The sequence below is a fragment of the Erithacus rubecula genome, assembly GCF_903797595.1.
Source record: "Erithacus rubecula genome assembly, chromosome: 3".
In the NCBI taxonomy this organism is placed as follows: domain Eukaryota; kingdom Metazoa; phylum Chordata; class Aves; order Passeriformes; family Muscicapidae; genus Erithacus; species Erithacus rubecula.
The window spans coordinates 88175204-88198240 of NC_136689.1; the positions used below are offsets into that span (position 1 = coordinate 88175204).

At 40.4% G+C, this 23037-nt stretch overlaps 1 protein-coding gene across 1 annotated transcript in view; it reads left to right on the forward strand.

Annotated features, from left to right (window-relative positions):
• Positions 1 to 21905, forward strand: part of GABBR2 (gamma-aminobutyric acid type B receptor subunit 2) — a 446541-nt gene extending 424636 nt beyond the window's left edge. The window contains exons 16-19 of the mRNA XM_079301095.1: positions 1698 to 1880; positions 3824 to 3953; positions 12344 to 12461; positions 19435 to 21905. Of these exons, the coding sequence (XP_079157221.1) occupies positions 1698 to 1880; positions 3824 to 3953; positions 12344 to 12461; positions 19435 to 19600 (597 nt within the window). The 3' untranslated portion in view covers positions 19601 to 21905. The remainder of the gene's footprint in view (positions 1 to 1697; positions 1881 to 3823; positions 3954 to 12343; positions 12462 to 19434) is intronic.
• Positions 21906 to 23037: the final 1132 nt, after the last annotated feature.

Genomic DNA, 23037 nt, shown 5'->3' on the forward strand with positions numbered 1-23037 from the left:
TCAATTCAGCCCAATTTGAATCCACTTCAGTGGTTCCTTGCCCAGTCACTTTATTAGTTTAACAGTGAGGATGCTCTGGGAGACAGTGTTAAATCTTTGCTTAAGTCAAGAAAAATAACACTCTACCCTCATCTACCAGCCCAGACATTTCACTGAAGACAGCTATAAATCAGGCTGGTCAGGCAGGATTTCTCTTTCATAAATCAACAATGACTGCTTCCAATCATGTTCTTGCTCTTCATATGCTTGGAAATGGTTCCCCAGAGGATTTACTGCAGCATCCCCCACGGACTGAGGTGAAGGTGGCAAGCAGGCTTTTCCCTAAATTATTCTCTCACATATCCTGAACACAGCTGTGACATGTTCTTTCGTTCAGTCCTCAAAAACTGCTCAAAATCAACATTATCCTCCAAAACTGACTAAGAGTGGCCTGATGATGACATGGACCATTAATCCTCAGGCATGCAACTTGTCAGGTTGGCTGAACCTGATGTATTCAATTACTTTAGTAGTCTGGAATTTTTGAAGGCAAGTTTTACCATAAAGACTAAGGTGAAGAAGACACAGAGCACCTTAGCCTTCTTCATCTACTTTACCACCTGAAAATTGAAATGTATTATCCACAAACATCCCAATCTTCAGGCATGGTCTGTAAATACATGTCAGGGACCACATTCTTCAGAGTCTGAGCAGTCAGATCTCTCTTGTTCAGAAGTTAGGGCCCTATTTCGTGCCACTGGAGCTGCAGAACAGTTCCATGCTCTTAATAATACGAGGAATCAGTTCCAAAATGCAGCTATACCACAGAATCTGGCTGGACTGTGCATGAAAAACAATTGCCCATTCTGTCTTTTCAGACAACTCAACACCTTTGGATTTATGATTCCATGCCTATCCTCTCAGGGCAGGGAGCTCCTTCAGCTTTGCCTGTATACAAATATATATGTATGCTGCTTGGCAAGGAGCATAAATTTTGTATTCTCTAGAGTAATCTGTGAATCTCTCTCACCACTGCCAAACAGCAGGAGCTTTCTCTCCTCATGTCGAGGTGATATTTTCACATTGTCACTGAGTGTTAAATTTTACTTATATTTGCCTAAATTAAATATGTTTAAGGTTAACCTTTTTTTAAAGTGGCTTATTTAATTTGTTTGAACAGATTTAGTTTATTTTGGGTTGCTAAAAACTAATTAAGTTTCTGTTATCTCCAGAGTGCAATCTCCCATGTTAATACTCCTGCTTCACGTCTCTCACTGCTTGAGTGTTACTTCTAACAGTAGGAAAGGACAAATTTCAGATGAAACTGTGCTTGGGAAGAGAAGGGTTTGGTGGATTGTTTTTTCCTTGAAGAAGGAATATATCCTTTGAAAGTATAAAATATCAATGAAAGAGAAAAATGCATTTGATAGAATATTAAAATATATTTTAATATATTTTAAATCCAGATAAATATATTTTGAATGAGTTTTCCCTAATTTTTGGAATGTTTCCCTTCCCATAATCATTTTAATTCAACCTATTCTATAAAGTCATTCAGAAATCATCTCAAGTAGTGCACATGGCAAGCAGAGCTCACTTTCCAGTTTTATACTTGAAAAACAAAAAGGAGCTGTTGGTTTGCCTTTCAATATTTTGAGATATAAAATAAATAGCTGCAGAAATAAAACAGGATTTCTTAAGGCTTTTCAACCTTTCAGCTCATCACACTGCGAACAAATCCAGATGCAGCCACACAGAACAGACGGTTTCAGTTCACTCAAAATCAAAAGAAAGAAGATTCAAAAACATCAACATCAGTCACCAGCGTCAATCAGGCCAGCACATCTCGACTAGAAGGATTGCAGTCAGAGAACCACCGCTTGAGAATGAAAATTACAGAGGTACTGGTTACTGTATATACTGCCCAGGCACTTCATTTTCCATTGTTTGGTGTTGCAATTCTGCAATCTGTCTAAATGCTGACTGTTTTTTAGAGAAAAAAGTTAACTTTCCCCATAGAAATAATAGGAAAGAGACAATTTATATGGATTGCTAACTAGTACAGCAAATACATAGCAGGTGTGATTAAATGAAACTGTCTCTTAGCAAAATGGAATTAAACTTGCCCTATTTTTTTGTGACAGGCCAATTACCCTGCTGCTTCACATGGCCATACTGAGCTCCACAGCTCCAGCAGTGTAACCTTTACAAGGTTTACCTCTTTACCTTTACAAGTGTAACAAGAACCACAGCCCCACTCAAAGGCTGTCCTTGTTCCTGCTTATGGCTGAGTTCTGAGGCTGCTGCTGTTATTTCTCAGCCTCTCTGAGAGTTTGCTCAAAAACTTGCTAGACAGATTTTTACATCTTCTGTGAAACAGAATTACATATTTTCTTAAGGTAGAAAAATACCTTTGTGAACGTGTGAGCTGACTCTTTTGGCACAAAGGTGGAGGTTTCTTCAGTGCCTACTAAGGGAAAGGCTGAGCACACGAATTCCACTAGAGCTATAGCATGTACATTTATAGTTATGTCCATCCTTGCTCAGTAGATCTGAAATGATGACAAACCAATCTTGAAGACTGCCCAATTTTTGAGACAAGGTAACCATAACTGATCATGTCATAAAGAAATTAACCTATTTGTGCCCAGTCTGTATTCCTACACCTTGAAGAAAAGCTATTTTATTGAAGCAGTTATTTCTTTGCCTAGATCTTAAATAATAACAATTGCCTAGGTAACTAGAAGATATTTACTCAAGATACCAAAGAATCCAAAAGTAAAAGTTATATCTGCCTCGTTAAAGAAATTTAGTTCAGCTTTGCCAGGTCCCTTTCATGTGAGAACCTTGAAATTTTTAATGAAGGCCTAGCTGCCTGCTGGCTATTTTTGTTCTTTTACTCTTTAGTTTTTTCCTACTAAGCCTTCTAACACAAGATCTCAGCTTGTGCCTCGCAAGGCTCATGATGGTGAGCACAGGTAAGGCAGATCTGAGCAGCCCCATTAGTGCTTGCAGGGCCCTGCCTCTTTCTTTTGGACTTTGCTCTAAATAGATTAAATTCCCAGAACCAGTGGGTCCAAATCAGTTTCGTTGTCAAGGGGATTTGGAACATGCCCTGCCATGGCTAGCAGATACATGTCTAGTTTGAGTTGCTATGTCCCAGTTCTATAAAGAATAATGTAAAGCTAAATTAAAGCACTTTTAAAATCCACTCAAGCTGGTAGTGAGTGAGACATGGTCTGGACACCACGCCCTGCACAACTGTTCACAAACAGGATTAGGAAACTTGTTTCTTGTAATTTCCTATTGGGGCTGTAGACAATTGGGTACAAGTCAGCCTCTGAGGAGAGCACACTGTGCTCTGCTCAGTGCTAAAAGTGCATTCCTGGTAGAGTTGACTGCAGTCACTCACATGATTGGACATGCCACAGTTCCCTTATATTCTCCTGTATGTTGGATAATTTGATGGATGAAATGGTTATAGCTATGTATGTCACAATTTTACATGTGGATAATAAATGACTGAGGGGTCTTCAGTTTGGGCTTTCTCATCTTTCTCATTTTGGCCCTTATCTTTCTCATTTGTCAGTACACCTGAATTGCTACTACTGTCAACTACTAAAGCTCCTACACCCTGTGTGCAATATCACAAGTCAATTTGTGACTTGTAGCATTATTTTTAGAGATAGAGTAGTAGTGCTGTAAGAAAACTGCATTTGTCACAGTGTAATAATTGCATTACCACCTGTCTTCCTGTCTAATTATAGAAAACTGTGCCTCAGTGCAGATACCTGAAGCAAAGACTCCTGGATTTTGAAGGATTTGTACTCTCTTTGTTTTTCAGCTGGATAAAGACTTGGAAGAGGTAACAATGCAACTTCAGGACACTCCTGAGAAAACAACATACATTAAGCAGAACCACTATCAGGACCTTAATGACATTCTTAGTATACGGAACTTCACAGACAGCAAAGGTGAGTGCTAGTAAAATCCATTAGTAGCTCAACGTGCCAAACCTTTGAATATCAATCTCATTGAATTGGTTTTGGAGCACTCAGACCTTGGTAAGACAGCTTAAATATTTTGGTTGAATTACTAAGGAGATGCAGATTCACATAATGAGCTACGTGGTACCCATTGAGTAGTTATTTCTGTACATATGTCTTCTATTGTAATACACATGGTGAAATGGGAAGCTTTCAGAAATGTACTTGTTCAGAGGTCAAGTTTTTTGTGCTGCATGGAGAGAGGAAAGTCACAGAATTTTAAGACCAGTCTAATTTGTGTTTGCCTGACTAGGATGCTGAAATGCTGCTTTTGGATGCTGCTACCAAGCACGTAAAAGAGAAGCATGTAAATATTTCAGTGCTGATTTGGATTCTAAATGCAGAATTGAAGCCACTCATGTATGAAAATTCTTCCCTAGGAATTGATAAAAAAAGATTTAATGACAACTGTAATATTCCTAAGTTGTTTCTCCTGTGTCTCTTGCACTGCTCCCTGAAGAAATACATGCAAGAGAATTGCTTCCATTAGAGCCATTTTGCTTTTTGAGAAGCAATAAAATCTGGTGCACAGTGCAATAAAAGTGGAAGCCAGGACACCCACTTCCATATCTGACTCTAGAATGGATCTAGTTTGTTACTTCCAGCAAATAGCTTTGTAAAACTGACTTTTACTATGGTGTATGAAAAACTGGTTGCTCTGTGCTCAGAATTTGTATATTTGCATGTTTGCTACACTGCAAGGCTCGGGCTTCCTATTGATGTGGCACCATAGTCTTGATTCAATGGGACAGAAGTCACGCCTATGAATAAATTTGAAGAATAATTTTAGAACAACAGCAACAGTTCACATATATTTTTAAAGTATGTTGAAATTTCGGTTGGATAAGGTTACTTTTTCTTGAGTGTTTTGTTTTAGCCTGGGTATGTTCTGGGTTGTATAACTTGTGGCAAAAAGAAAAAAAAGGGAGAGTTCCCAGTGTCCTTTTTAAAAGTGGAAAAAAAAAAAAAAAAAACAGAAGAGGGGAAAGGAGGAAAAGGAAAACGTAAATAGCTGCTGGAGGCGTGTGATTATTGGGCTGAGATCAGGAGCAAGAACTAACATCAGTGAGTGGGATGAGGCAGTTTGAAAGGAACACATAGAATGTTCCTCTCATGTCAGATGCTCTGGGAAAAATGATAAATCATGAATAATATTTCAAGCAGAAAAGATATATTGCATTGTGCCAAATGCCCATCTGAGTTTGGGTATGAGAAACAAAAAATGATTCTCAAGAAATACACTGGGTATAAATTTAGGATGGATGCTTCCCACAGCAAGATGCACTCCATTTGCAGTAGGAGGCTGGTGAAGAAATCAAGGATAAAATATAACCTTTCTGCACTTACTTGTGGCTATGTCTACAAAAGACATTGATGGCTAACTGCTGCTTTAAGCAACAGCATCCAAAATTGTCCTTGATGCTAATTTTCTCCCAGTATAGCTTTTATGTTTTTGCTGTGGGGTGCATACTTAAAATCATCTGTAAGCACGGAGCCTTAATGTCCTGAGTAGCTTGAAACTATGTATTATTGGGATTTATAGGGTAGATATTCTACACGTTGCTGGACACAGAATTGTCTCAGTGGACCTACCACATAAAGCTCCACACAAAAGGTGGGACAGGTGCAGAAAGATGCTTTCCCTTGTCCAAATGTATATGGAAAAGTTAGAGCATCCATTCACCTGGGAATGAGGAAGACCTGGATCCCAATTTGCAGAAAGTGCTTGAAGTTTGGTCCCACACCTGGTGGCAAATACTCCATGCATGCATATTGTAGTGTTTCCTGATTCTGACACAAGTGACATTAAATATTCATACTTCCAGGCTCTGAGCCACTATGATCAGCAGCCCTTTCTAGCCCTTTCCTGTCCCTCCAATTCCATTTCTTCTTCCTCTTATCTTTCATTTCCCTGTCCCTTATCTGCGTCTGACTCTCCTGTCTGCTTCTCTCACTGCACCCATTCCCAATAGTCAACCCATGTGCTTAATATAAATTTGCCATTCCAATCAAAATAAAAAGGCTTTGGAGAATTCATGCTGCTGAGTCACTGCTGCTTCTGTGCAGATTCAAACAGACATCACTTAAATGGTACTTAAAAAAATTCTTGCCCTTACGGCTACAGGAAAGCTAACTCTGAATGACATGACTATGCTTTCTGTAGCTGTGCATTTCATGAGCTCTCAGTAAAGGAAAATACAGAAACTTGAAATTATGCATCCCGGGTGGTACTCGAGTGAAGCTTCAGAATTGTAAATAATCTATTAGCGTGACCTAGAAGTGACCATCTCTCTCATCCCCACTGTGCAACTGGGGAAGCCAGTCCAATATTGGTTTAAAGGTGATGATGAGGTTTGTGCCTTCCTTGATCTTGTGAAAATGTGAGCTGGGAGAGCGGGAATAGGACAGTGAAGAGACAGGCTCAAAATAGCAGCTGACTTGGAGCTAAAAATCATGCAGATAATTTGCCTCATTCTCTTTGTGGTTCATTTCAATGTGAATTGTTCTTATAAAATATCTTGCTGTTCTGGAGGAGCTCACAGGGAGAATACCATGTAGTGTAACCCCATTGCTATTGCTTACACAAACTCAGGGCACTGCTCTTCACAGAGCAGATCATAACAGGGGATTTAGGCAATGCATCTCGAACAAGCCCTGATCAAACTTTAATGTCATAGTACACTTCAGTAGAATTTAGATCTGTAAAAATAGCTCAGAGTTAAAAATCCTAATTCCTATAGCCAAAGGAGGTTATTTGATTCATCTTCCTTCCCCACCACCCTAATTTACATAAGATACTGATTTAAGATACAAAAGTGAAATTACTTATCCAAAATAGGTAGATACAGCTGTGAACTCCTATACCTGCCTGACCTCAGGCAGCATTTCATAACTTTGGGATTCCTGGTTAGTTATTAACAGCTACAGCTCCTGGTGTATCCCAGGAGCTTTTTGCTGGCATAGGAACTCCTTTGCAGCACATTTCAGTACATCTCATTTAAAGAGAGATATTATCTGAGACACTCAACTCTTGTTCACAAATGCATAATGTCCCTGAGACATCTTCAGCAATTGGCTATGTAAGAAAAGCAATTAGGAAAATGTGATTTGTGGTTTATGGCCTGATTGCTTTCTTTTAATGCAGCCTTTTAGCTGCACTGCTGCATAGCTTTGTCTGGTCAAGCAGTTTTCAGCATGCTCCATGGGCTATGGCTCTGATACCTCAAATGACTTTCCAGCTGAATTTAAAAGGGCATCCCCTTAACTTAATTTCCTGCATTCCTCAGATGGCTTTGAGTCACTGTGCCTGCTGGTGGCCTCAGCTCTGTGTGCTGGGCAGCATTAACTTCTCCCCTGGCACTTGTGGGGTCTGGTGGCCTTGCTGGAGTGACAGAGCCACGTTATAGCCCAGGTTTGAGGCAGGGATGGAGTGGGGGAGGCCAGCACTTGGCTCAGTGCTGGAACTGATAGAGCCACTCAGCAAGAGGAGTCAGGCTTGGAGGCACGGCTGTGTTTGCCAGGCTGACATTTGGAAAAAAGCAGGACAAGTGCCTCAACTGTGATGCTGTGTAAAGGAAGGGGAGGGGGTGAGGGGGGTAGATAATTTTGTTACACTTGGAATTCATGCTATCTTACTCTACTTGACTTCTTTTGATGTTTTAATACATTAAATTATTTCCATGTGACATAATTCACAAAATCATGGATTGAGAGAGTTTCATAAAAAGCAAAGCTCAGAAGAAATCCTGCAGAAAATCTCCCTCTATTTCTACCTTGGCCAGTACATTTCAGAAAAGCATATTAGGGAAATTAAGGAATGACAGCCATTCTATGGGATGTACAGAAGCCTCGCCACAGTCCCCTCTTATAAGCCAATACTTTTTGCAGGTTCTCTCTCTGCAGGAGCCCTTCCTTGCTCAGAAAACCTTGTTTGTTTTAAGACAGAAAACAGTCTTTACTCATTGCTGTGAATGGGCTGGGAGCATTCATTTACATGTCAGCTATGCCTACATACTGTCACTTGTCACCCCACTCGGATGTTTCCTGGTGTTAGTTTTTCCCGATGTAAAAGCAGCTCAAAGAAAAACAGATTTCAAAGGCATGTTGCTCACAAATGCAAAGCAAAACAGAGTTCATCTGTGAGAGATGAGGGAAATATTATTCCTATGAAGTTCATGTGATTCAAGCACTAAGCTTGAGATTGAAAAATAGATTCAAAGGGTGAGGGCTTTCAGAAATAACTCCTTTAAATGGATGCTAGTTTGAAGCAAGAATATAGTTCCTTCCTTCATAGAGATATATAGAGATATGTATGCTAGTTTCTGTGAAGCTTAACAAATGGATTCAATCCTGAAATTAGAACTTGTTTCTATATCAACAGGGAGACCAACCTGTCTGAGGATCAGTACCTGCCCTTTCTTGCACAGAAATGAATCTGTAGTAAAGGGAATTTCTACTGATTTAAAGTAGAATAAAACAGAGCAAAATCTTGCCAGTTTGTTTTTTTTTTATTCTTCCTCTCAAAACACAACTGTGAGGGGCTATGATTTAGATTGCCTGTGCAGTGTGCTTACTTCAGGAAAACTTTTTTCTGATTACCCAGCAGATGATGTGATCATTTTAATTTTTCCTTTCAGTTTACTTTTCTAGCACCCTATTCACATGAAAAACAGAGACTGGCTAGTCATGTTTCACAGTTCAAGCAATAAAACTGGGAAAAATTAGAGCAGGTTTTCAAAATCTGCCTTCAATTTTAAAGTTTCTTGAGCACTTTAGTAAATCAGCAATTACCTCTGCCAGATCTTATAAGTCCTTATTGAACCACACTTGCTTCTTTGTGGAGCACAATATATGCTTTCCAGCAAAGAGGAACAACAGTAGAATTGAAAGATATTGGATGAAGAGTAGTTCTGTCATCCAGTTCTAAGCCAACAGAGGAGTATTGCTGCTAAAGCATAATGATGAAGATGTTCAATAAAGCTGCAGTGTACAAATAGCAACAAAACAAGCCTGTAGTTAAAAAAAATATGTTTTCTAAACTCTTGAAAGAAATGGAAGCATCATCAGTCACCTGGTGCTTTCTGCCTGCAGCTGAATGAGGGCTGTTAATATGCACAGCACATTTAAACCTGCCCAGGTAATTTTGGCAGCACGAGGTTGCAGAGTGATTATAGGTCACCCCAGGCAGAGGGAGAGGAGGGCAGCTGGGAGCAGTGACCTCCTGGCTGAGCCCCTCAGCAGCCTGCATCAGGTGTGCTCTTGCAGCTCAGGGCTTTGTAAATGGAAGCTGTCTCTTTGCTACAGGTAGGCAAAGGTCCTGAGCTAAAGCCTTCTGGCTCTCACCAACCACTGGCAGCGAGTTTGTTTATAATGAGCCCATGGCTGAGTGCTCTGTGAGGCCCTTGAGATGTATTTGTCTTTTCTCCCAACAGCTTTCTGAATGGAGAGTGCTCAGGCATCACTTATCCAGGCTTATGAGTTCCGGTGTGAGGTCTACAAAGGTGAAAATTATTTAGAAGGTGCTTCTGGCTAATGTAATTTCAATTTAAAAGGTAGTTACATCATTCTGGTGCAACTTACTGGGTAGAATCTGCAGTGGCAGGCAGTAACCTGGGAAGGAAGGGCATTTTCCAGCCTGCATTCTTAATGGACAGAAGAAGAGAAGATGGGAAAGTATCAAAAACATATATACTATATACTGCTAAACTTTCCAGGGGAAACTGGGAAATCAAATGTTTACCACAACTTTCAGTTGTTCACATGTATAAAACTAGTTTTCTAAACCCTTAAGTTTTTTAAGTGCATATGGGATTAGTGTTTTTTCTTTAAGCTCCAGCTCCCAGAAGCATATGACTAAGTGAGAATCTTGCTCTTCATTATTTAAATGAAAGGTAAATGAAAAATAAAGATATTCTAGTTTCCATAGCTGCAAAATAAAAACCAGCAACTCCTCTCTGAAAATGCTTAACAAATAAGAATTACCTAACTTTTTCTTTTAATTTTGAAAGAAGCAAATGAAAAAGAAAAAAAAATGACAATTTTATGTGCATTTTGTCTGTATTTTATAGATATACAGTAAAACTTGTACTCTGTAGCCTTGTATGTAGAAATTTATTCAGTGTATTAAGGGCAAATCATCTGCAAGAGTGGTAGAAAAGAGTCTATTAAGAATAACACACCGTGATATATGGGCAGTTGGTGTTGAGAGGTGAGTAGGAAGAGAATATATGATTTCTGCTCTACTCTAAACTAAATCCCCCACCTTTTTGACAAGGACCACCTCCTTCTCTTTCTCTCTCATAGCACATCTGAAAGTAGATGAAACTCCTTTCTTGTGTACTAGACACATTATCCTACTAAATAACATACTCACAAAGAGCAACAGCTGTATTTTCCAATAATTTGATGAAGAATTATATCTTTAGTGGCTTCATAAAACGTTAAATTGCTTATCTTGGCCAAAGGAGTTGGAACCCTAAAATAATTAGATCTTAGAGCCTTTCCATCCCTAATTACAAGGATTATTCAAATTTTTACTTTGGTCTGTATCAAAAAGTCAGCAGTTTCCATTGTCAGCTTAAATCAGCTCAGGACTAAATGTTGGTTTTAATCACGGAAGCAAAAAGTGTTCTTTTCTACATGTCTGTTTATAGACATCACAAGACTTTTATGCAAATGTCAAACTTGATATACAAAGAAGTGCAATGTACAGAAAATAAAAACTGAACTCCTGTGACAGCAAATGCCACACCAGCAAACTTCAGGCTGCCCTGAGATGATAGACCTCACTGCTTATCTTAGCCACTGTCAGATTTGGCTCTTTGCTGTACTCCCTTCACATCTAAACCATCAGTGAATCCTGCCATCTCTTAAACACTCTACAACTGCTACAGCTGAACTCCTTAGTTCTCTTCTACTGACATTTTCTTGCCCCAACCAAAGCAGGTTCATGTGTTCACCTCCTTTCTCACCCAGATCCTTCTCTTCAATGCAACATAAGTGAAAATCTTGTTTCCTCTTCCAAGCTGTAGTGATCCCTATGTCTGCACATTGTTTCCTCCTCACCTACACACTTGGCTGTTGCTTGCTTGTTAGGTTTTTCACAGCATAAAGTGAATGCTATCAAATAATGCCAGGGATGACCTTGCTGGGAGGGCAATTATAGATCCTGGAGATTGCCCTCAAAATATTTATGCCTCCAGCTTCTTTCCCCAGTTTATGTTTCTGCTGCTTGATTTGTCCCCCCAGTGCCTGTTGATAGCATGCATTCCTAGCATGCTGGGAGCTGAGCATTGTTTGGGGCTTCTGAACATGATTACAAGGGAGAAGCTTAACCCTTCAAAATGTACTGGCTTTCATGCCATTTTCCTTTTTTCATTACTCCTCTCCTGCTTTTCCCCCTTGTACCCGATTTTATGTTCCAATCCTCCAGTACTCTCTTCAAGAATTTACCTCAGACTCTTCTTCCATTCTGCCTCAATGCCTGCAGCAATCACTGCTCCTCTGTTTGTGTGGCAAACAACTGCTGGTGATGGATTTGGAGCTCTCTGTAATTATTTATGAAAACTGTGAACTGCCCTCATTATTCAGATGCTTTCTGTGTGATTTGATTTGGCTTACCACAGAAAGAGACTTTGAAAAAGCAGGCAGGAACAGAAAGGATCTTCTTAAAATGGCTTTGTTCACCCATGTTTCTCAGGGAGAATGATGCCATGGACTTCAGCACAGCTAGCCAGGGACTCCCAGGACACCCAGGGGAGCCAAGAACTATGATCTGTCTTGTTATCACTATGTAAAAAAGAAAAAAAGTGTAAAGACATCATTAGCTGTCCTTGCTGCAGACAGCCTATGGAACAGTGCAAGTGATATGGATCATGTTTCCATGCTAAAAATGATGACAGTAGCAGATGACAGCAAATGACAGCACTTAATTGCCTGTGTGATCATAAGAGTATCAAGGGTTTCTACATCAATGAGATTATAGTTTTTCTAGGAAGAGTGTTATGAAAAGGTTACAATTTCTAACTGCAAGAACAGTACAGTTACATTATTTTTTCACATAGCCCGAGACTAGATGGGAGAGCATGATATCACTTTTGTCACTTTCCTGTTTCTTCATGGTGGTTCCTGTGGAGAAACACATCATCCAAAACATAAGAGTACCATAATCTCACAGTAAAACTTGAGACTATATTGGAATATAGGTAGCATGAATTTACTTTGTGGTATTGTGGATATCTGAGAAAAGTTAAAATGAAATAATTTTTAAATGGTCACTTGGTCACAGTAAAGTAAAATTGAATGTTTTGTCCATCCAGATGGTGAGAAAGCCATTTTGAAAAATCATCTTGATCAAAATCCACCAGCACAGTGGGGCTCATCAGACCCTTCCAGAACAAGCAAAGATCCCATAGAAGACATCAACTCTCCAGAACAGTAAGTATACATCGTTACCCTGCTGACAAGATGTTCATTTAAATTATTGCATTTCATCAAAGCCCATATTTCTCTTCCATGCACTTTTTAATGGAAAGACCTTCACTATATCCCCCTCTCAGCCAGCCCAGGTTACAGAGAGAGCCTGATACACCAGCAACAGGGAATGTGAATGGCACCTCCTGAAGCACCGGTAGGCAGCAAGGTTGTCCTGTGATGCCTCCCTGCCACCAGCTCACCACCCCAATGGAACTTAAAGGATATCAGGGGTTTCAGACCCTAAGGTGCCCCAAAGGCAAATCAACATGCTTCTTTCCTCTTGCTGGAAACCTCCATAGCATGATGTCCAAAGTTTCTGTAGAGAGTTACAGGATGAGCTGTGCCCAATCACCAGTGTGTGGAGGAGAGAAGAGGGTGTACATATGTGCACAAATGTCTTATGACTGTTGTCAAAAGTCCAAGTCCTTCCACACACCAAGCAGAAGGGTTCACAGTGTACATAGACATTTTGTTCTTTTCCATTCTTAAGCTAGATGAGAAATAAAAAATGTCCTGAGAGCTTTTCAACGTTGCCATAGCAGCTGGACCTGAGTTTTGGCACAGGAAAGCCTGCACTAAGTACTTTCCCTTAGAAACAATGCTGCAGCTACAAGGGGAGGATGGCACAAAACACTGGCTAGATTTACAGAAGGGAAAGAGTCTTCTGCTGTCAGCTTTTGTCTCTAGGAGCCTATACAATAGACTCATGTCCTACCCTCCACCAGCTGAGCAGGACCTGCCATGGCCAGAGCACAGGGAAGCGCCGTTCTCATGTGCCTGGAGCAGCTGTTCCCCCATGGTTACATGGGCATCACTTCATCAGTGTCTGAGCTAATAGCTATCAGACTCCTGGGCAATTTAAAAGCTTATTTAAAAACAGAATAAGTTAAACAGATTACTAGAGTGAGTTACATCAGCAGCAGCAGTGCTGATTGCAGATAGTGGCTGCTGCCTTGTACTACCTGGAGCAGGAAAACACGTGGACTTCTAAATCTGTCATTGCACTCAAAGAAAAAACCCAACCCAAGCCTGCAAAGAAGCTAATTCACACAAACACATGCATCAAAAAGAAATCCCACAGTAGATGAAATAACCTGTAATTTCTCATAAGCAGGGCTCTTGCTGAGAAAGCTATCATGACTTCATGGGCTCTCATGACTTCATGGGCAGAGTGCTTTAATGCATAGCTTTTAAAGGCCTGTGTATTTTTCAGCACCATTTGTCAGAAATAATGTAGTGTGAATGCAGCCTCATCCACATGTGCCCCACTTACATTGAGAAAGATGCTAAGAAAAATACAGACACTCAGATAATCCAATTGTCTCGATGCAGATTTAAGACAGACAAAGAAAAAGAAACATATTTGGTGGTGACAGAACTTCCTCTAGGCTAGTAATAACTGATGAGAAGATTGAGATTTCCTAAAGGTTCTGGACAGTGGGTCAGTAGGAATCTGGACAGTGTCTGACATTTATGGAAAGCAATTAATAAAGTCCTGCTAAATCTAAACAGTGTCTTTGAGCACTTGCACAGCTGTGACTGTGCCAGGTCCAAGGGCCAGTCTCTTTCCTGAGAACGAGTTGGCAGTTTGGGTACCAGAGCCACACTGCCCAGACACAGTGGATCTGCCAGGGAGGAAATCCTGTCTTCAGGACTTCTCTCTTTTTGACAAGAGATTGCCTCCAAAGTTTGTACTCTTTAAGATATCCTTCTGCACTTCTGGGCTTGTTTTTCAACTTGTCTGGCAGCACTTCTGTCCTTTGATGGTTGCTAAATGTATAATTTTTGGAAAAAAAAAAAAAAAAAAGGAGTTAAAGACAAGCTGTATTTTCTGTCTTTCTCATTTCATTTTATACATAGTATATCTGATAGGTAGTCACACAGTCTGAGAAACATTTCTTATTCAAGAACACAAATCTCAAGGACATTAGTCTGAAAAAGATTTCGTCTTGGTCATAAACCTGTGAAAGGAGGATGTCAAGACAATCATTTTTCTGCAGAAATTTTAACTCTTTAATGTCTATGGGGAAAAAAAATCATCCCAGTTTCCTGTATTTGTCAGCACTCATGAGAACTGGAATCTTCTAGTATGAAAGCTCTTAGAGAGTCCAGAAAAGAGCTGATTCGGGATTTTTTCATTCTTTCTTACCATTAATGCTACATTTAACTCATTGATAAGATCCCTCATTCTACAGCTGTGCACAAAGTAAAGGCACAACATTATACACACACCTCAGGCAGTAGTGCAGGAAGTTGTTTCACATTTGTTGATGGGGCGATTTTTACATTGTCTCAACCATAATGTGGAAAACAATTTTTTTGTACTTGTCTCAGATTTAGAACCCTGCAAACAAGGAAAATGAAGTCTGTATGACTTAGAGCATGAATATAGACAATTCTCAGTTCCCTTGGCAGTTCCTGCTGGGCAGGACCCAGTAGGTTTTCCACACTGCCATGTAAAATTTTCCATACCCAGTCAGACCATCAGATGAGAGGAGCAAAAAGTGGGTGCTGACTGCTTCTTTCCTGTTTACACTGTCTACACAGTTTAAATTAACACCTCCTATAGCAGGCAAAGTGATGCCAGTGCACAGGCACAAGCCCTGCACTTTGATTTCCCATTTTTTAGCACACTCCCCAGCACAGCTGTATCCATTTGTACTCTCCCAGGTAATGCTCAGCAACAATCCTGGGGGATGCTTAGCTGTGTGCATGGACACTGTACCATGCCAGCTCATCTCAGATCCAGAGAACAGCCTGAACCAATTTAAAATAGATATAATTCTTTTCCCAGTAGGATGAATTGTCTCTCAGGCAAAAAGTCATCTGCTTTGATGAGTATCAAACTGTGCATATTTCCTGATGGGCAGCCCTGCTTATCTAAAGATCACATCAGTCAGCTTATCTGCATGATGGCCACATTCAGTGGTTTGTCTTCTGTGACCCTTAAAGACATCCATCTATGCACTTTCATTCCTGCATGTTGTCCCTTCTCATCAGTGACCTACCTCTAGCAGGTCATTAGTTTTTGGCACCACTAAAATTTATTCCATTCTCATTTTAACAGCAACAATATGTAACAGTCTTCCAGATCTCTAAGTAGAGGTGATGACAGATTTCTGCAGGACCCCGCTAAAAGTTGTGATTTTAATAGACTAATTCTATATGCAGGGTTTTTTGTAACCTTCAATGCATAACTTCAAAGCATAACTAGAGCCAGTTATGTTAATTTAAGTAACAGAAAATTCTCATTCAAAAAAGCTGGTTGTGACTGGATTATTGCATTGCAGCCATATGCCTCAGCATGAACAGGCCTTTGTTATTTGGTTTCTTCACTGAGAGTAGTTTATCTATGATCTATCTATGATCTTACTCAAATGTGTCATTAAAATAAGGTGGGTTTAGAATGGTTAGTTCACCTGCTAGTAGAACATCTTGCTTTACTGTAGTCTTTTTGAGCTTCTCCAGTTTCCCTACATTTGCTAAAAATCAACACTAATGTGCTGCAGAATTAACTGAAATAATCCCCAAGTGCTTAGGCACCATTTACACACTCCCACAGAACTTCAGATGTTTGACTGTTGCAGCAATTTGTTTCAGTCCCCCACTTACCAATGGATCTTATTACTGGTTTTCTATGATAAAACCAAAATATATTTCAAATGCCTTGGCCCCTTGTGGTATTGTGCATTCCCATGTGCACTGCACTGTGTCCACTGACTTTGGAAGTCAAGGTTTTACCTGATTTTATGTTTCCCTAATAAGTGGCAACACAGATTCCACACACAGAGCAGCCACTCATCAGGATTCTGCTCCCCATCTCCTTTGGTGGTTGCTACCAACCCTTACCTCTCCAAAGTACTTGACCATATATATGCTTTCACATACATATCTGTACATATGGACAACTTGAAACAAATTCCTAGAGTCATATAATGGTTTGGGATGGAAGGGATCTTTAAAGGTCAACAAGTCCAATCCCCCTGCAATGAGCAAATACAACTTCATGTAGATCAAGTTGTTCAAATCCCCATCCAGTTTGGCCTTGAATGTGTCAGGGGATGGGGCATCTGAGCCAGCTTTATTTTTTTTTTTTTTTATTACTTTTATGTAGTCTAAATCTAGCCTCCTTTGTTTACAACACGGCATCCTCTCACTCCCTGCCCTTGTAAAAAGTCCCTCTTCAGCTTTCTTGTAAGCTCTCCTCAGGTACTGGAAGGCAGCTTTAAGGTCTCCCGGAGCTTTCTATTCTCCAAGATGAAAAACACCAGTTCTTTCAGCCTGTTTTCATGGAAGACATCCCCCAGCCCTCTGATTTTCTTTGTGTCCTTCCTCTGGACTCGCTCCAGCAGGTCCACATTCTTAGGAGAAGAGCTGAATGCACCATTCCGGGTGGGGTCTCACCAGAGCAGAGCAGTGGGGCAGCATCACTTCCCTTGTGCTGCTGGTCACACAAATTTTGATACAGCCCAGGATATGATTAACTTTCTGGGCTGCAAGTGCACATTTCCAGGTCATGTCCAGCTTTTCATCCACCATCACCCCCAGTTCCCACTTGGCAGGGCTGCTCTTGATCCCTTCATCCTCCAGCCTGTATTGGTACCAAGGTTTTCCCCCAAAGCATTGGCGAAATGTGGCAGGAGTAGAAAAAGGAAAAATCACTGATATTGGGGAAAAAAAAAAACCAAATAGAAAGAGTGAGGCAAGGCACAAAATTTACTTTCACTTCAGGCAAAAATAACAGGTTTGTTTGGATTTTGCTATTCATTTTGGTTTGTTTCATGTTTCACTCTAAGAGTTTTGTCTACAATCTTCATTATGTGCAAGGCTCCAGGCTACAGTTCTCTGCCCCAATTCCAGGAACCAACTTTTCAAGGGAAAGTAAACTTTTAAGTACGGTTAAAGCAGAATTTGCCACCCACCTCAGCCACCATTGGCAAAGCTAAATAAATGTGCTTTGTCCATGGTATGGCTAACACTGAAATGGATAAAAAAAAATCCTATTCACTTGATTATGCAACTGGATTCTCTTGGAGTCGTTTCAAAAAGCCCTTTAATGAGAAGTCTATAACAGTTGAACAAAGTAAGCATTTCCACTGGTGGGAAAATAAGTGAGGGCAATTCTGCATTTGAGCCCTCAACAAGAGACAGAATGACAATCCACAGCATCAGGCTCATAAGGATTCAGTACAGGAAACAGTGAGCCGTGCCCCCTCTGCATTCCTTGGATACAAGGCATGACTTCATTGATAGCACCAGGAAGAGTGGAGCACAGTAGCAAAATAACAATGAATGGATGTTGTTTAGTTCCAGGAATGAATTTCCAGCACTAGAATGATCACCACTGAGGACTAGCATTGTGTGAAACTTTAAAAAGGAGTTTGAGGGGGAGAAACAATGAGAAACTTTCCTGGGTAGGCAGACAAAAGCTACTTTTACTGCACCTCCATACAAACCTCAAAGTTTGTAGTGAAGAAACTAAAGAGGTGAATGCTACATTTCTTTCTGTTTGTATTTAAAAGCTGCACTGCTTGGGGCCCAAGCAGTGCAATGGATGCCTTAGTGTCTGTCTTTGCTTCCTAACACAAAGCAAAAAACCAATTAAATGTCACTTGAACCAAAATGGCTGTCCAAAGGGTAGCTTTCAAACAAACACCTTTTATAAAGGCCTTTCTATACACTGTCATTATATCAGATAACAGGTAAACATAAATTTAAAACTCTATTATACTGATACAATGCTTTCTATGGGCATTTTGTTCAGAAATCCAAAAGACAGTCTTCAGTTCAGCTCAGTCACTTTGACATCTGTCATCTCTTTAGAAAGTGCCTCTGTGTTTCAAGGGTGAATGTCTCCAAATACAAAGCCATCCTGATGATAAAATGACTGAAAACATCTTTTACACTAGCAAACCTTAACAAGATTTTGATTTTGTGAAATGTGTGACTATATCCACAGCACAGGAGAAGCAGAGCCCTTTTCTCATGGCACTATCCTCTCCAAGGAAAGGGCTTAGATGGAATACCTCGGAGCATGATTTAGTATTCATTTAAAGAAAAAATTATACCAGTTATCATTATGTCAATCCACTTGGAAAAATGAATACAGAATGTTGGGTTCTGGAACACTGAATTTTAGTATGGGTTTTGGGCAGGACTGCTTTTAGAGTGCCAGCTACTCATTCCCATAGCACTGACTGACAGAACACAAAAGCATTTATCACCTCAAAAGCACAGACCCAAACTTAAAAGAGGAAAAAGCCATCAGTCCCAAATCCCTCCCACCATGCACCTGTGTTTGCTTTAGCTGGAGTTGCAGAAATGCCATCCTTAATACTGACATCCTTGTGCTAACTGATGCGTGGCTTGGAACTGTGACCTCTTGCATGTCTACACAGCTGGGCAGGGCTCTGCATGCAGTAGATCACTTTGCAAGGGGTGGGGGTCACCTAGCCATACACCCACTTTGCAAACTCAAGGTTTTCCCTTTTCTTGGTATCAGCAGCCTAACAATTAACCTGAATGTCGCTGGGAATTTCAGAGTGTCGTGGAATGCTGAGAAAGCATGCTTAGTTTCCTTTGTCATGTCTAACCTGTCAGAAAAATTCCCCAAGGGGAAAACAACATCATGGTGGCACAGTTCAGCATCAGCAAACACAATGCTGCTGGCATTAACCCTGTCAGGAACAGTGGCAGGCACAGAGAGCTCCCTCGCAGCAGGCTGGGAGCACAACAGCCATGTGGTGCATTCCATGTGATGTATTCCATGAGATACATTCCACGTGATGCATTCCACATGATGCATTCCATGTGATTGGTGCATTCCATGTGTGTATTCCATGTGTGCATTCCACATGGTACACTCCATGTGACTGTGCATTCCGCGCGGTGTGCTCCATCCCTGGCTAACGCTGCTCTCCCGTCTCTCCCGCAGCATACAGCGCCGGCTGTCCTTGCAGCTGCCCATCCTCCACCATGCCTACCTGCCGTCCATAGGAGGAGTGGATGCCAGCTGTGCCAGCCCGTGTGTAAGCCCCAGTGCCAGTCCTCGGCACAGACACGTGCCGCCCTCCTTCCGAGTGATGGTTTCGGGGCTGTAGGAGGGGGAGATCAGTGCTTCCTGAACTGCTTTTAAGTACTCAATGACTGGACTAAACATCTGACTAGAACTCTGCTACAAACATGTAACATTGGCTCTTACCGCAGAGGAACTTCTGCTGAGGCCCTCGTCACAGGAGTGCCCATGTAACTCGTGTGAAAAAGCAAAGGAGGACACAAGGAGTTTGATCTGTAGCCTTATTCATGGAGTTTTTATTTCTTCACCTAGAAGTCACTGAAAAATGTTTCTTCCAAAATTTCTACTAGCAACAAGGAGGCTGGGATATATGGATCTTGCAAAAAAGACACTTGGAAAAAAAGAACCACTCAAATGTCACTGAGCATTACGTGGCTGCTGAGAACATGCAATTCTATACTGTATCCATGTAAGAAAAATGTAGTGGTCGAGCTATACCACGTTGGAATAGATACACTCATTTTTACAAGAGTTGTGTTAAATCGCTGGAAACATTCTGCACTGGTTAGTCTTGCTTTTTTTCATTTCAGGGATGATGTTTAGTAGGAAAGAAGAATTGTGAGAAATGATTCCTCGGGTGTCATTGAGACTCTGCAGTGCTGTGAGCAGGGTCACCTTTACCTTGCAGCAGTATGTGTAACCCAAGCAGAGCCTGAACTCCAGCTCTGAGTTGCCACCAGCTGGAGAGCTGCTGATAGCACACAGAGCACTTCACCCTTCTCCAGGGCAATGGTAGTGACTGCTGACCATCTGCAGCTTCATTTTTAGCAAAGTTTCTCCACCTATTTCAGCATAAACACCACCAACCATAACACACTAAACTGTCTGAAAAAGTCCTAGGGCTGATAACTCAGGAAACTGAGGACAGATGGGTAGTAAAGTCTTAATGCCACAGGATGAATTGTTTTTCCTAGTTCGTTTGAAGTGTGTCACACATAATTACAATAAAATTAACAGAGTGGACTTGGGGGGAGGGATTAGGGCACAGCACTTTGCTGCTGCAGGGCACGTAGATGTGAATATACACCATGTTTGCTTCGTACCTGCATACGTGTGACAGTTGTAGCGAATAGCAGAGGACAAACCCAATCTACCAATAGAACATTTTACCTGGATCCTGAAAGGACTGTGAAAAAACAATGGATTTTATACTTTAGCTCCTTTCCCTGAACCAAAGTAATTAGGAGGAATGACAGTGGTGTTGGTCTGGACCAACTCTGGAGCCAAACCCTCAGGCACAGGTGAGACAAACATGCAGCTTCTTTTTCCAAGGGACTGGAAATGTATCCTCTCACTGCCAGGGCTATTTGCTAAAAGTAGGGGGGAAGAAAACACATGAAGCACCCACTGGACTCTCAGTTTTCTTTAATCAACACTTATGCCCCTCAGACCAAACCTTTGGAATGACATTTGTACAAAGGTTTGTGAAGCAGCAATGACTGAAGCACAGCTGAAGGGGTTCATTAGCTGAGGGATTTAACTGCAGCTTTGACAAGCTAGCATAAATCTCCATTAAAAATAAAATACACCTCATAGTGGCCAAAACCAACATGAATATGTATCTGAATCTTACAATCAGGAGCATCACAAAATATTTCACTTGGCACATACAGTAAGAGAGGTTATGGAAATATCTGTAGCTTTTAGAACAAAAAAACATGTAAGTATAAACACAGATAAACTAGAATTCATTACTCTGTTTAAGCACTAAACACTGACGTCGTCACTCAATGTGTGTTGACAGTATTCTCTTGCTTTATTAATATCATCAGGGCCTGGTTTATTTTAAAAGGAATGTTAATTTTTAAAAAGAGAAAATTACTATATTGTATATAATGTATACACAAAGATCTCTGTAGAAATATTATTCCAACTTAGCAGGAAAAACAAAGAAATTCAGAAGTATTGGACCATTGGAGGTGAGTGTGTGTGTGTGTGTGTGTGTGTGTGTCTGTAACTTCGTGAATACTGACTGTGTGACGTTTATTAGGTTTAAACCATGCAGTACATTCTTTGTCTCAATGATACTGTAGTTTTTCCCATAACATTTTTTTTTTACTTTACTGCAGATAACAAGACCAACCAAGTGAATATAGCTATTTAATGTTTCTGTTCTTTTATACTGCAGCAAAAATGTACTGTAAATTTATGAAGAGGCTGTGCCCCAATGGCATTTTCCAATGATGTTAGTGCACAAATGCTTTAAACTAGACTGGAACTGCCAGAATAAAATGTAAATGAAGAATTTCTTGTATAACCTTATACTGCATGAGATCAATTTTTAATAAATTGTTGCAAATCTGTTTTTATGAATAAAATATATAAAACTTAGCTTTTTGGACTCAATGCCCTCTTCCCCCACTGCAAAATCATTTTAAATGAGAGTGTGTGTGTACATATATATGTATAAACATAGATATATATATAAAAGCCTCCTTGGAGAAAGAGGAATCCTATTACAACACTACATTTTAATAAAAATGTAAGATGTAATAAAAATATACATCCTAGTTGTTGAACAGTTTGCATTGGGAGATAACAGATAGATGAGCTTCTTCTGCCCTGAAACACGATTACTGCAGTATCAAAGAGTGAAGTCTAAGACCTTTTTCAAATGGGAAAATAATCAAAACATGTACTGAACATTTATATCCACACCACACTTAGCCCACACACTGTTCTCTCTTGCCCCACAATGAATGTGAATTCAGAAGAAAAAGAAATATTTTACTATTTCACACAAGTGATTGAAGTTGAGCCAATGTTCCAGCTCAATAGTAAAATCTCTGCATCAACAAATGAGAAGTTTCTGAGAATCAATTGCTGCATGAAGGCAAACACTAAGTCTCTCCATCTAGTTTTGTGCATGTGGTGGGATTTGTGTCTTACAGCAGGTTCTTCTGCATGACAAAACAGGAGGAGGGTGGGAATGTCGGGCAATGAGAAAGTGAGAGGAAAGCGCATTTTGAGTCGCTTGCTTTTCAACAGGGGAGCATCCTCAAGTCAGCACAAAATGTCATAAAGCCCAGGATGTGAGAATTAGAACCACCACAAATGGCTTTCCAGTAGATTTCTGATGCATCTCAGAACATATGCAAAAAGAGAAAATACTGGTGAGGAGTTAACAGTGTGGATCGTGGCTCTCGGTGCAGAATACCAGATGGCAGGAGAAACTCAAACAGATACATCAAAGCTCATTCAAGAAAGGAAAAAGTACAGAACAGCTTCAATGTGAAATCTATATTCAACCAGAAATTGTGGGAGGATGTGAAGAACTTAGAATTTCTCATGAATAATAGGAAACCAGAACAAAGTGAAATACTACTTTAAAGGGCCATGATAAAAGAGGAAGATATCAGCAGAGCAACTTTACTTGAACCATTGACTTTCCACAGTCACAACAAATATGTTTCCTGTGCAATCATAAAGTTGACATTGAATTAATGGAAGATTGCTAATCTT